This window comes from Eucalyptus grandis, chromosome 5, assembly GCF_016545825.1.
Source record: "Eucalyptus grandis isolate ANBG69807.140 chromosome 5, ASM1654582v1, whole genome shotgun sequence".
NCBI lineage: Eukaryota > Viridiplantae > Streptophyta > Magnoliopsida > Myrtales > Myrtaceae > Eucalyptus > Eucalyptus grandis.
Genome location: NC_052616.1, coordinates 659570 through 672738, shown reverse-complemented (window position 1 = coordinate 672738; position 13169 = coordinate 659570). Strand labels below are relative to the sequence as shown.

General features: G+C 39.9%; 2 protein-coding genes across 2 annotated transcripts; both read right to left on the bottom strand.

The window, feature by feature from the left end:
- Positions 1 to 2533: 2533 nt before the first annotated feature.
- LOC104443375 (rhodanese-like domain-containing protein 4, chloroplastic) lies at positions 2534 to 6879 on the bottom strand. The gene is made up of 8 exons (XM_010056734.3): positions 5958 to 6879; positions 5158 to 5260; positions 4981 to 5067; positions 4388 to 4462; positions 4169 to 4243; positions 3817 to 3897; positions 3396 to 3644; positions 2534 to 3081 (listed from the first exon to the last, which is right to left on the bottom strand). Exons 1-8 carry the CDS (start codon positions 6608 to 6610, stop codon positions 3034 to 3036), a joined length of 1371 nt encoding a protein of 456 aa, XP_010055036.3. The 5' UTR covers positions 6611 to 6879; the 3' UTR covers positions 2534 to 3033.
- A 1309-nt stretch (positions 6880 to 8188) lies between these two features.
- Positions 8189 to 12949, bottom strand: LOC120293283 (chitinase domain-containing protein 1). Its single transcript, XM_039312349.1, has 8 exons — positions 12442 to 12949; positions 12248 to 12321; positions 11710 to 11790; positions 10887 to 10971; positions 10469 to 10566; positions 10078 to 10165; positions 9457 to 9805; positions 8189 to 8928 (listed from the first exon to the last, which is right to left on the bottom strand). Exons 1-8 carry the CDS (start codon positions 12733 to 12735, stop codon positions 8681 to 8683), a joined length of 1317 nt encoding a protein of 438 aa, XP_039168283.1. The 5' UTR covers positions 12736 to 12949; the 3' UTR covers positions 8189 to 8680.
- Positions 12950 to 13169: the final 220 nt, after the last annotated feature.

The following is a 13169-nucleotide window of genomic DNA, read 5'->3' as shown; positions in this document are numbered from 1 at the left end:
GTCAATGAGAGGCTCGAGTCAAGAATGGCTACGAGACTAGAAAATACCATCACCAGCAAGTATGCTTTCAAACGGCATGACTATAAGAATAAATTCTGGGCGGCAAAGACGGTCATTCATTGGGCTATGCACGGTGCGACTTGGGTTACTCTCATCATTCCAAAACTAGACAGCTGTATGCACATACATGCATGCATATTTATGTGAGTGTATTATAGTTTTCTGCACGCCTCGGAAATGGGGTTGGTCTCGTTATAAGTAGGAGATTATCATGTTCATCATAGTCATTTAATAATCAGAATTTTTTGGTACACCGTGCAGCCTAGTACCTGAATTTTACCTGCTCGTAGGTTGTTGATGAGTACATTAATTCAAGCTGGCTCTATGTACCTCTATATCTATTAATAACTGATACTTGATGGTCAGGCGGATTATTTGAGATTAGGGATGGCATCTGAAGTACAAGTTTCGGAGAGAATGGGATTAATTGCATGAAGGGTAGCTTAAGAAAATTGAAAACGGGATTTGCAATCAAGTATCAGAATCTTTTTGGCAGTTTTCACCTTAATTTTAACTTTCTTTTGAATCCCTGCCATGCAGCAGATTAAGTTGAATTTGAAACCCAACCAACCCACCAGTCTTTGACTCTTGAATAAAACATTGCTTCCCTGTTCTTTTTCCTTACGTGTGAAAACATAGAAAATCAGCATTTTCCGTTGCTGCCCTCTACTGTGAAAACAGTCAAAAAACATTCCTTTAAGTAAAGAACTCAAGAATGAAGCATTTCCTTGAGTGGCTCTCTGTGAGGTGGATAGCATGTCGTTTTCTCCTAGATGCACCTTAATCTTATCACCTCCACATGCTTGTACTCGCTTGGTCGAGCCCCAGCATCAACGCCCTATTTTCTCTCATTTTTTTCCTGCTTAAATTAAATTTTCTTGAGAGCGACTTCTCTCGATTAATAAATGCATTCAGTGTTCGGAAAATCTTTGATGTGAGCTTTCGTCTTTTTGTCTCTTCTCCAGTAATCTACATATGCAGAAAATAGAAGAAGCTAGAGCGTGTGAAGTTGCATTTGGTTTTAAGATGCTACAACCCACAGATGCAACGTGCACGTACGATCATCGCCTATTAATTGCATGAAGCTGTATAGTCACATTGCCTTTTCAAGAGAGCGAATCGACCCATTTCCTAAAAGTCTCATGACTAGTGAATCTGTTTGTAAATTGAAAATTACCTCGACTTTAAAATTTCTACAAGAATTTCCAATCTGAGAAACCTTGAAAAGCTCGTTAGATGGCATGCGAAAAGATGCATTTAGCAAGAGTTGATGATCTCTACAACTTCTGTGGGTGGGTTTTTTCTTTTTCTTTTTCTCTCCAACTAATGACTTATAATGTTGTGTTAGAAGTAGAAACCCTACTAATGTAGACGTTATCTGCTTAAGTAGTTTCACTTGGTAATTGTCTTGTTAAGCTAAGAAGATGGCCGAAAGAGAAGAATGTTTGGTATGAAAATAAGGATCGACAAGGTCAAAAAGAGAGGACGAAGTAGCTTTTACGTGCCTTGTGTCAGTGATCTCTTTCCCACCTTATCCAGGCCACACAACTCAATAATATATGCATTTTTTCTCTATTCTGCTCTGTACCCAATGCATATCTATATATACACATAAATATATTATTTTGAAGCTATGTTTGTTTTTCTATTAATTTTTGGAGTGAACAACCTGTGTAGTTGCCACAAGAGAGCCTCACATCCAACACATTTTGGCAGCTTTTGGCAAGATGTTTTGCAACCCACTTCTTAAGTCTTTTGGAGGGGTATTATCAACTTTTTCAAGATTGGATTCCTCTATGGCTGGTCACAGATTGGTATGCATGTCTTCTTCTTGACCTGTGAACTTTTTGTTTTATTTAATTGCCTAAATAAAAATCGATAACATTTTCCCCTCCTCCTCCTCCTCCTCTTCTTTTCATTTATTTATTAGTTCTCAGTAGTGCTTCATGCTTTGATGTTACGTTGGGTGTCCCTAGCCAATGAAAAAGCACTTCGGCAAGTGGAACAATGCCAAATATACCTAGAACGGTTCGCGAAGTTAATAGATAAAATTATTGCGACGGTCTAATAGATAGGATTTTGAATATGGTCGTTCAAATGTCAACTTGTAAGTTTGACACGCCACTTAGTATACTAACTCTTTCTAATAGACTATACCTAGCGTCACTCAGAGAGAATGTCTTTATTGGACTTCAATCTATCCAATAAATGCCGTCCAGATTTGGATTTGATCATGAATCGTAACTCCTGGTGTACTGCCCATGAATCCTAGCAGTCAATCATGAAGTACTCCCTCCCACCTGCTATCCTGCCATTCTCAAGTTTTTATTTTGTGGGTCGGAATCCTGCCATCCTCAAGTTGAAATGTACCAGAAGCTGATACTTATCCATTCTCATCTACGGCAGACACCGGCGTAGAAGATTCGGTGGGAGCCAAAAAGAATGGAGAAAACAGTGTCATACTCATGCAAGAGACAACAAACTTAGTACAGACAAATGAGAATCTCCAAGAACTAGTTTTAGCTACAAGCAGTACTTTCAGTTCCAAGAGTAGAGAATCACAATACTTAGAAATTAAGGGAAATTGCCCTATGTAGGCGACATACAGAATTTATTGACAATCTCTAACTTTTCTTGTGATGGTAACATGAAAAAGGATCAATACATCAACACATCTCTAACTTTTTCACAAGAAGACCCCAAATGAGACCTCAATTTTATACTCCAAATAGAGCTAACACAGACATCTACCAGAAATCCAAAGCTAAAGTGCCTCAAATTGATTTTAAATGGTGACACGATAACCATAAATTATGACAACTCAAGGAGGAGCTTTGCTAAGAGGGTACCCAATGCCACCCCGAACTTGAAAATCACTCTCGACTTATTCTTGAGAAGTCAAAAGATGTGAATTACCAGCTATAGTTGCTCAGGCACGGATGCTATCATGCGGAACTTCCTCAAAAATATATCTCATGGCTGCGATGGAGAAGGTGATGTTGGAGGCTTGAAATCTGGGTACTGCAGCCAGAAAATTAACGGTACATGAATCAATAAAAGATCTACTTATCACATATAATCAAAATTGGTTGGATAATGTGAATCTTAAATAAGTGAAATAGATCAAAAGATATTGAGAAGTTCCTGAGAAACCTTGCTGTATTGCCTGTAACAAACTTAATGATTATTAACTCCTATGGGAGATGTCAAAAGAAATTGGGGCTCTGGGTGAGTTAATTAAGAAACCTTAGAAGGATGAAGGACACTAATAGGTTGTGCCAAATGCATATAGAATAGATTGGATAAATCTAGAGAAAGAAGGAAGTGAGACTTACATATGGATAAGGAGAGAGAGCTCTCATAAATCCTGGAAGTGATTCGGCTGTTACTTCCTTCTGGGGTACTGAGTTTACTTCAATAGGAGGTTCTGCAGCTGCTTCTACTTTCGGCTCTGGGATTGGTGCAGCAGGTGTTTCAATCTTCTGCATGGTATTATTGGTGGAAGCGGGCTCTGAGCTAGTTTCTGTCGGAGGAGGAAGAGCTTTGCCACTAGCTGTCGTTGGAAGAAGTGCCCTTCCAATTTGCTGAAATTTTGAAATAAAGTATGAATGGATAGAAGCATAACTCACTGGAACTGCTTATAAGCTTGAGAAATCACATGAAATCAACCATCTCCAAAAATATGCATTTTGTACTATAGATTGCAAAGTTATCATCATCTCTCCAGCTCAAAGATTAGGTAGTCAACAAGAGTACCTTTATTTCATCGACCAGTTCCTTGGGAGCAACTTTAGTGTTCAAGAACTCATCAACCTGCTGCAGTGTCCCCTTCCGGTCCTGCAATTGACAATGGTAGGGAACTAAGACTTATTATTTCACTGCTTAAGAAAGGCCGGAAAGCAATTTCTTACTAAAAATGTCATTTTTTAGCAATAAGATCGATAATCTCAGCGGTGTCAATAGGGTTTTCAACATAAATCGTGTGAAGCAGTATCTCAGAATCACTTTACATCAACAAAGAGACGTTTCCTACAAAGTGCCTCTTATCTGGCAACTTTAAAACTTAGCAATCCAAGAAAAACCAATGTACTGGAGAGTGGAGCCTTACCTCAGCAAAAAGAAGTTTCTTGCTGACAAATTGGACAATTGCAGCAGAGCCTAAAAGTTGTAGGATTGTCTCTACCTAAAAGAAAAATTAGATTCGATTTCATGCTTGGGTGGAGCCAACAACAATGGAGCCAAAGTACTTATCAATTAGTGCTACAGGAGAAGATAAAATATGGGGTTTGAAAAGAAGAATCGAGTGCAACGGACATAACAAACCCACCTCTGAGAATGCCAGCAGACCTAATCCAGTAGCTGCTGCGACACCGAGGGCAACTGACACGCCATCTGAGCCATCCTGCAAGCACATATTCACAGTAACTTTTACTGGAGAGACAACTTCAGAAATCAGAAACAGTGCTGAGCGACAATGGACAGGTATACATACATTGACTGCAAAGCATTATTCATGTTCTACTATTAATTTGTATCAACTAAAACCTGTAAAGCGTGTTTCTGTGTCCACTAAGCAATAACTTTTCCATTTGGAAAAAAGAAAGCTAAGCAAAGGAAGTTTCTTCTCTATCTGAAAAGGTAAAAGAGTTAGTGCTATAGCTGTTCTCCTAATGTCATGAACTGATGCAATGCCATTATATTTGTCAGCTATATGCTTTGTCCTCCAGCTTCACATTGATATCACAAATTCAGCAAGAATCTTTCTTTTAATTCTGATTGTCTTCAATTCTGAAACGTTCTATATCTACAAAAATCCATGGGACATGACAGTTTGTGCACCATTATCTCTTAAGCATTCTATGATTAGCCATCATCACAAAACTAGTATATCAAAGTAAAGTGAAAAGCTCAAATACGCACGCCAATTGCTCCGCTAATAGATTCTGTGAGATTGCTAAGATCAAGACTCAATGCTTTCCTTGGAGGTATCCAAGGGAGATTGCTATTCTGCAATTTCAGAGTTCACGCAAATAATTGTGAGAACCCACACAAAAGGTCCAAAGATAAGTTAAAGAAAAAGTGAAATGTGGCAAAGACCATCCATCCTCGGGGTCCTTCTGCCCCATCTTTAATTGCATAGGCTGCCTTGAAACCATTCACAGTGACCAGCTCTGCAACAAGTTCAGAATTCCCATCGAATCTGGCTTCCAGCAAAACAAAATAATGTGAGCTTCCATAGCTTTGCTGCAAAAATAGAATATTTAAAGCAGATTTATCGATTTTACTCTCCTGAATTAACTGATTAAACATGCATAGATGCGTTTTCCACAACAGTTCTAAGGTGAAAATAGTAAAAAGTATACTATGAAACCAATTGGTTTACTGAATCGAGCCACATTTGACTGGTTAGCACAAAAGGCATTCAATAAATTTCTTCTATGCACCTTTTCTTCTGCAATGGCAAATTCTAGTCTAATTTCAGGATATTTCTTAATCTCAGAATTTGCTGGATCGTAGTTATGCTTGGCATTTGCTATGCTCCAGTCAAGAAAGTCTTCGGTCAAGTGAATAGCTGAATGCTAACTTACAAACTTAGAGGTCATGTTTTAACTCGATATTGCCATGTACATGTCCCTCTAGCCAATTACGCAAGCCATGCTGCTTTCCAGAAAATCCTGGGTTGCTCCCAGGATCAAATTCAAGTAAGGGTATTAAGGCTGCAAATATGCCTTAGCGGATATATTTAATTATATGATTACTCCAGCAGTTATACTAAGTTGCTAGGTGCGGAGGTCATGCGGTCCCATGATTGAACTGAGAATATTCCAACCAAGTGTACAAAGAGATCAGCTATATGCTACAGATAATGGCATTCTGATCAGTTAACGTAATCTTACTTGTCAAGAATGAACAAGGTAGTGTTTTCTGGCTCCTTGAACTTCAAGGACAGCTTCTTCAAGAAGCCTGGCTTATCATCTCCCTTATACACGATTGAAACCGGTTTCTTGCCCAAACCGCGGACATCTGGACTACCCACTTGTCTGAATTCTACAGGGGCTCTTATATCAAGCAGCTGAGCACTCGCATCATCACCGAGCTTTGCATAAGCATTCCTAGCAGAATCAACACCAAATGGCTTTGAGGGCTTGAGAATTTGAGACAGAACCAACGGAAGCGCCAAAATAACAGCCCCGCCCACTATGACCACAGGGTTCTCGGTGGCAAAACTGATGACATTATCAAGAACACCGCGCCCATCAAAGTCGAGGCCGCCCTCAGGGGCTGAGGCGCTTACTGACTGTTGCAGAGCCTCTTCATATGTCAAGGCCTTGGCAACGCCGGTGCTAATAAGAGACGATGCAAGAACAAGACCTCCATGGAAGCCCCTAGACACAGGCTCTTGAAAGCTGGGTGAAGCGTTGCTTGAAGAAGAGGAATTCCATAATTTGAGTGGAGAATTTGAGGGGAGGGACGAGACTTTTCTGGGTTCTCTTTTCCTGTCACGAAGGACTGAGATTGGTGTCAAGCCTGCTGCATTGAGGGCCTCCATGGCATAATTCTTATGACGTCGAGACGCTTGATGGGGTTCTCAGTGAACTGATGAAAAAGCTTGGGACACCATCAAAACTCGGACTTCATCGCCAATACGGTGGGAAGTCGACGGATTGAGGCAAAACCTTAGCTTCAGTCGAGTGCAATATGATTGATTTTGCATCGAGCATCGAGCGGAAGGGAAAGATGACGTGGCATGGGCGCGGGGTGGGAACCGGCCAATTGCAGGGCGACGCGTGGCAAATGAGGATGTGGTCACCTGGGATGGGGGTAGGCGGGTTGAGTGTTGATGGTTTTGTGCATGTGTGGCTGAGATTTGAGAGAACTTCGTGAAAGGTTATGGAACACTCGAGAAAAACGTACGTCATCAGCTGCAGTACGAGTACGGGATCGCACAAGTGCAATTGAATTGTAAACCTCGACTCGTACGTCCCAGTCTCTCGCATCTGCATCTTTAAAAATGGTTGAAGAACTGGAAGTTGCGCATAGAGCCTCAAAACCTTCTTTAGAAATTGATATCTTCAACTATACCGTACTTATTCTCCATTTGATTCGACTTTGGAAAAATGCCTTTAAGAGAATGTAAATACTTTTCAGGTAAAGAAATTTTTCGAAATGTTAAGTTATTTAGTAAACTATAACTGAAAAGTGTTTTAGAAAAATGCAAATCTATTTGGTAAACATATATTTGAAAAGCTCTTTAGTGTAACTAAATTAAGTTTTTTAGTTTTAGTATTTTTAAAATTACAAAAAAGAAACAATGACTATATAACATTTACATTTTCATGTTGAGAGTAATGTAAAAAATATATATTAGTAAATTTATTTAAAAATTATATTAAAAAATTTGATTATAGATTAGATGCAAAACTTAATTTTTGACCTAAATTCTTTTAGGTTTATTTTCAACTTTGAATATTTTTTTAATTATTGTAGTATTAATCATCTTCGTTAATTAATAATCATTCTAGTGTATTAATAAAAAAATTGAACTATTAATTGTCAAAAGATCAAAATGACAAAAAAAAAAAAGACAAACCCAACATTTGCAATGAGTTTTTATTATTATTTTAAAATATAAAAATAATCCGATGAAACTCCATCGCCGATCAACAATGATTGGAATATGGGAAAGATGATCGGTTTAAAAAAAAAAAAAAAAAGGTTAACAGATGAATAAAGTAGACTTGCATTTCCGAAATGTTGAAAGCCCAAAGCAGGCCAAGAACACTTTCAAATGCTGAATCAAATACCTAAATTTTTACAATTAAATTTTTTCCCAATGTGTCTTTCGAAGCTTAAAGCCCCTTGGGAATACTGAACCAAAGAGGACCTTATAGTGGAAAACAAAAGGTGTTCACCACGAGACAACATCCACCTAGAACAAGTCATCAAGGGAAAAAAAATCACCTTGTCTACTGAACTCGCCTCTTAAGAAGATGAAAGGGCAAATTTGGGACGCAAGAAAAAGAAGCATCAGCGCCCTCAAAACTGCAGAAAAAGAAGTAGAGAGGAAGGCTTTATTCAGCTAGTCCATGCATTATGTTGTCATCAGCCCAAACAAAAGCGAGAGCGATTTGTGGCGGTCTAGAGCAAAATTTCATTATTGATGCTGCAAGCACCTGCTGTGACCTGACTCCTTGCTTTCTTTGTTTTTCGGTTACAATGACTGGCCTCTTTCACTAGATAGATAGCACTAGCAGAAATCAGTCATCTGCGCATAATCCATAGCAGCAGCACCCGCTTAGCAATCGCACAACTAGAACAGTCACGGGAAAAATTTATGAGGAAAGAATATTGCTGGAATAAGGGAAACTCAATCTTAAGCCATTGTAACAATATGAGCTTGCACATTGAGATTGATGATCCTGTCACATCTCTTCCCAGCATTTGTGCCTTTCAGATTGCAATGGCATGGTTGTGAGCCATCACACCTCTGCAAATTATAAGACCAGACATTCGACTGGAAAAAAGACAATTCCTTCGGAGTCAAAAAACCATTGAAAGGCATTTTGGCAGATTTCTATACCTTCCAAGAATCAGGACAGAACACTGTGAAGCCAAGGTTCTAAAGAAGATCGTAAAAGTAATCAAGTCCTTGCCCTATTTCCCAAATTGAGATGCCAGCTCCCCAATGACGTGCTTCCTCTAGGCGGAGGAATATTGACATCAATGATGGGTAGAAAACTGCATGTTTGGCATTGTTTTGATCAGTGTACACGAAGAAGTGCTCCTCACTGTTCTTTTCCCACCGCAGTAAAGGCTTGTGCTTTTCCAGCAGAGACAAGTAATCTGCTCCGGTAACTGCTCCACCACCTAAACCAGGAATTCAACAAAAATCAAACCGGAGTTCACCTGAATATGTGAGTGCTTCTTCTTGACACTTTCTTGAGAAACTTTGGAGAGTAGAGGAATCCCTAGGTGACTTGGAGAAAAAGTTATGATACAAATAGAACAACCAAAAAGACCAAGATACTACCCAAAAATAAAGAGGACCAAGATGATAAATAACTTGACAGGGTCTGTATCAGTGAATCACGTCTAAAATTCACCAGGGCAGATACCCCTGAGATCAATTTCTAGATAAAACGACTTATGAAACTGGTCCATCTGAATGATGTCACAAAACCATTTTTCCTCAAAACACTAGCACTTTAACCCAAATCACAGATAAGTTCAGATATAGAATGAGCCTAGCCCATCCATAGTACCTACTAAGTCTTGGAAGTCAGACACAACAATTTTCTCTGAAGAGGTACTGGGATACAAATTGTCACCTCATGCATGTATCTCTTTCAACACCATTAGCAACAGTATACTAATTGATTGAGGAATATTAAGTACCTCCGGAAAGGTCAAAATCATTTCCATAGAAGTTGAGACCCACAAATATTTTGTGGCCAAGTCCTTTATCCCCACCAGTACCTAGAAGCAGCCGCATTACGAAATGAATCCACTTCAAAGGGGCATTAGGACCAGGATTATTAGGGCCTGAGAAATCATAAGTCATAAGAGAATAGCCATCTACAGCACCATCCAAGCTTTGAAGATCTGCTGGCCCGAAGTCATGCATTTCTAGCTCTTTCGAACGTGGGGGACCTATTACATAGACCAACTGCAAGTTTTTTCCCCCGCTCCTCTCCAAGCTGACAGAATGAAGTGCACGTCCAAGTACTTGTATGAATTGGAGTGCCTACATCCAAGACCGCAGATTCTTCAAGACAAAAGGATCAGAATACCGTATCGTTGGAGCTCATAGGGACTATATTGAAAGATTTATCTAGCTACAGTTGAAGCAGGCTACATCAACTCAGCATTACAAAATAGACAAATCATTCAAACTATCAAGTATAAACATTCTGGTCATGAGAAATCCGAAATTCTGATACACTAGGACAGCTTTTAGAAAAATCTGAATAACTGCATAATCAAGATCGAATTCTTGATTCAAGCGCAAGTTCATACCATACTCCGCAATTCTGGATCATCTAAGATCCCATAAGCAGCCCACCTTGACCAGGATTCTAGCACAATGCCATCATAACCCATTTCCCTAAAAGACAAAGGGCAGTTAAAGAGTTAATAAATGCCAAGTATCAGCATTGCCAATATTTATAAACATCTAACCAAAAGGGCCCTTCTTTATATTAGATTGGACAAGGAAATTGACAGGATGATGCTGAGAGGGGGGAAATTGTTCTACATCATGTTATATAAATCACCTTCCAGTTGGTAAAACCTCATATAAACTGCAAGGTAAATTTCTTACAGATATCTAATTCAAGACTTAACAAGTGATGGGACTCTTTTTTAAAAAATAAAATAAAATAACCCACTGAGTCCAAAGGAAATTTACTTGCACTCGGTTACTATCAGCTGAATAGCCTTAGCCCTCTGCTTCTTCTTCCTGAGCAGCTCTGTAGGAAGTGCCTCCAGAACAACTCTAGGTAAAACCTGATCACAAAGAGACCCATTAGGTTGAAAGCGCAGAGTACAATACCCTCGAACTTAGAATATAACAAATTAAACATAAATTATGGACAGGTCTCTGGTCAAAGGTCCCCTGCAGATTATAGTACAACTTGAAGTGGCAACTCAAAAGTAGGCAAAGGTAGAAGGTACACCAGTTTAGATGCCTCAACTAAAACCATCTTTGCCAGCACTAAGTCTAATTTGTAAACATCCAAGCGAATTCTCAAGCAAGCAATCTAAAAGATTAAAGTATCCAACTTGTCAAACTTAACCTGAAGTCTTAAATGATAACATTACCATACCTGAGCATCCCCTTTCTTTCTGAGATCTGAGATCCATTCCACATCAGCATTATGTCTCCCATCCAAGGTTAAGCTGCTTCCTTGGCTGTGGGTTGAGAATTTACAAGTGAGTGGGTATCATTATATTGCCACTCTAGATTCCAAAGTTCTCTTCTTAAAGTAACATACGATGAACTCTAGCCTCTGGAGACATTTATGGAAAATAAAAATGTATCTTCACAAAATAACTAAACACAGTTTTCTAACATCGGTTCTCAATGTTACTTATTAGAGGATATGCAAAACCAGGCAATACCACACTCTAACCTCTCAGGACTTGCCACTTCTAAGGAAAGATGAGATCAATCTGTTTTGTAGGCAGCTGAGAGACCAATAGAGAAGTAGACTTCTTAAATTAGCAGACATAGCTTGTTAGAATGTCTAAACCAAAAACTTAAGCTATTAGGTGGAGCAAGACTATATGTATATAAGGCACATGATGACCATGTGTTTAAGTGATGCATGATTATACTTGTCACTCCTCACATGCAAGCCACTCCTTTACACATGCTCAGGGCTCTATATCCAAAATGAGCGCGACCCTTATCGTGCAAGGAAGTTGTTGTAACCCACCACAAGCAATGAGTTTGAGAGAGGACCGCCAGGATTTCAAATATTGACTTAGACTCTAATGCCATGTTTGAATGTTTGTGACCCAAAAGCTTAAACTATTAGGTTAAGGGAGATTACATGTAAATAAGGCACATTATAACCACGCACTTAAGTGATGTGGGTTAGAATTAACATAGCTAACGTCTGAACAATATCTGGGAGTTGGGCATACCTCTTGAGTTCATACCACACAGGAGACAAATGTGTAAACTTGGAGTTGAACCGCTTTGCTATCTCATAGCCCTTTGAGTTCCTGCAAAGTACAGATTTTTTTAATGTTCAGGATCTCCCTCGAGCAAAAGTCATAACATCTCAACATTCACAAACACCAGAAGAAAACGATTGAAGCACCAGTACAGTAAAATCCAATCCGAAACTTGGGAGGCAACCTAAGTTGAGCTAGGTGCATTGCTCCAGAAAAGCTAAATGACAACAACAATATCCTACCCATGCTAACAGGAACTACATTTGTCGACCAAACGCAAGCACAGAATTTTCTAAGCGTGCAATTTTATATGAACAGAGACCAATCTCTTACAATTCATCAAACCATTAGAAACAATTCCAAATTGACCAACTGTTCCATAAGCACAAAATCTCACACCAATCAACTGATACAAGCTCCACGCTAGAAACAAAAGCAAGCTCTAGTGGAACTTATCAACACCACGTTATAGATTAAGCAAATCCGGATTGACAATAGGACCTACCATGGGGTGATGTAAGCAAGCACTGGATTACCGAAATTCCGCCGGGAGGCATTCTCGGAGACCCTAGAATTCTCCTGAATTTCCTCACGAAATTACGACACGGGAAAACTCAAAACTCCCCTCTTTGCTTTTTTTTTACCAAAATTCAACAATAAAAATGAAAACTTTCCCCCCTCTCACGGAGCGGCACTTACAGCGAGAACTTCCTGGTAAGTCACGTCAGTCTTGACAAGCCCTCCTCCTCCTCCTCCTGCTCCTCCTCGTGCAGAAGAGCCTGGGGCCTCCGCAACCGGAGCGTATTTGAGACGGTACACGAGCACCGCGACGGCAGGGGACAGTACGAAGAACACGACGAAGATGAGGAGGAGCTTGCGATCCGAGGCCGAGTCGCCCGGCACGCCCTGTTCAGCGGACGCGTCGGGTTGTTTCCGGTTCTGCGCCGCCGCCGGTCCGTCTCGACGATCCCGTCTCTTCGCCGGCTTCGCCATTCGCCTCGGATCACCTCTTCAGCTCCGGCAACTGAGTCGAGCTCTCAAGTTCATGACTCGGGCGACTGTGAAAATTCGTATTATTAATAAAACCGAAAGGCACGAAAAGTTTTCATTTGAAATACGGCAGAAGTACAGCGCGAGTTAGGGGCGATAAGTTCCCGATTCAGTCCGTTCCACGCGATAACCGGAAACTAGATTGGAAAGACTGATTCTGATTGAGGACCAGATTGGACAGTCTTAACATCAGAAACCAGATGGGACCAGTCCCAATCCCAAACCGAATGGTCCAGTCCGATCTAATGGAACAGAGACTTAGCAAAAAAAAAGTTAAAAATTTATAATTTCATGGTTTATTGCTATTTTTAAGAGATTAAAAATTATATTTTAAAAAAAGAATCGGTCCAGTCCAATCCGATTCCATCCCGGGATAA

What these genes read in the sequence shown, in the direction of transcription:
- LOC104443375 (XM_010056734.3), bottom strand. Translation starts at nt 6,610, where the DNA reads ATGGAGGCCCTCAATGCAGCAGGCTTGACACCAATCTCAGTCCTTCGT. An exon ending in GTCTGCTGGCATTCTCAGAG is followed by an intron (nt 4,244 to 4,387) that starts GTGGGTTTGTTA and finishes TTTTTCTTTTAG; the next exon opens with GTAGAGACAATCCTACAACT. An exon ending in AGAAACTTCTTTTTGCTGAG is followed by an intron (nt 3,898 to 4,168) that starts GTAAGGCTCCAC and finishes TGTCAATTGCAG; the next exon opens with GACCGGAAGGGGACACTGCA.
- LOC120293283 (XM_039312349.1), bottom strand. Translation starts at nt 12,735, where the DNA reads ATGGCGAAGCCGGCGAAGAGACGGGATCGTCGAGACGGACCGGCGGCG. An exon ending in CTTGCTTACATCACCCCATG is followed by an intron (nt 11,791 to 12,247) that starts GTAGGTCCTATT and finishes TGTACTTTGCAG; the next exon opens with GAACTCAAAGGGCTATGAGA. An exon ending in CTGATAGTAACCGAGTGCAA is followed by an intron (nt 10,166 to 10,468) that starts GTAAATTTCCTT and finishes TTTGTCTTTTAG; the next exon opens with GGAAATGGGTTATGATGGCA.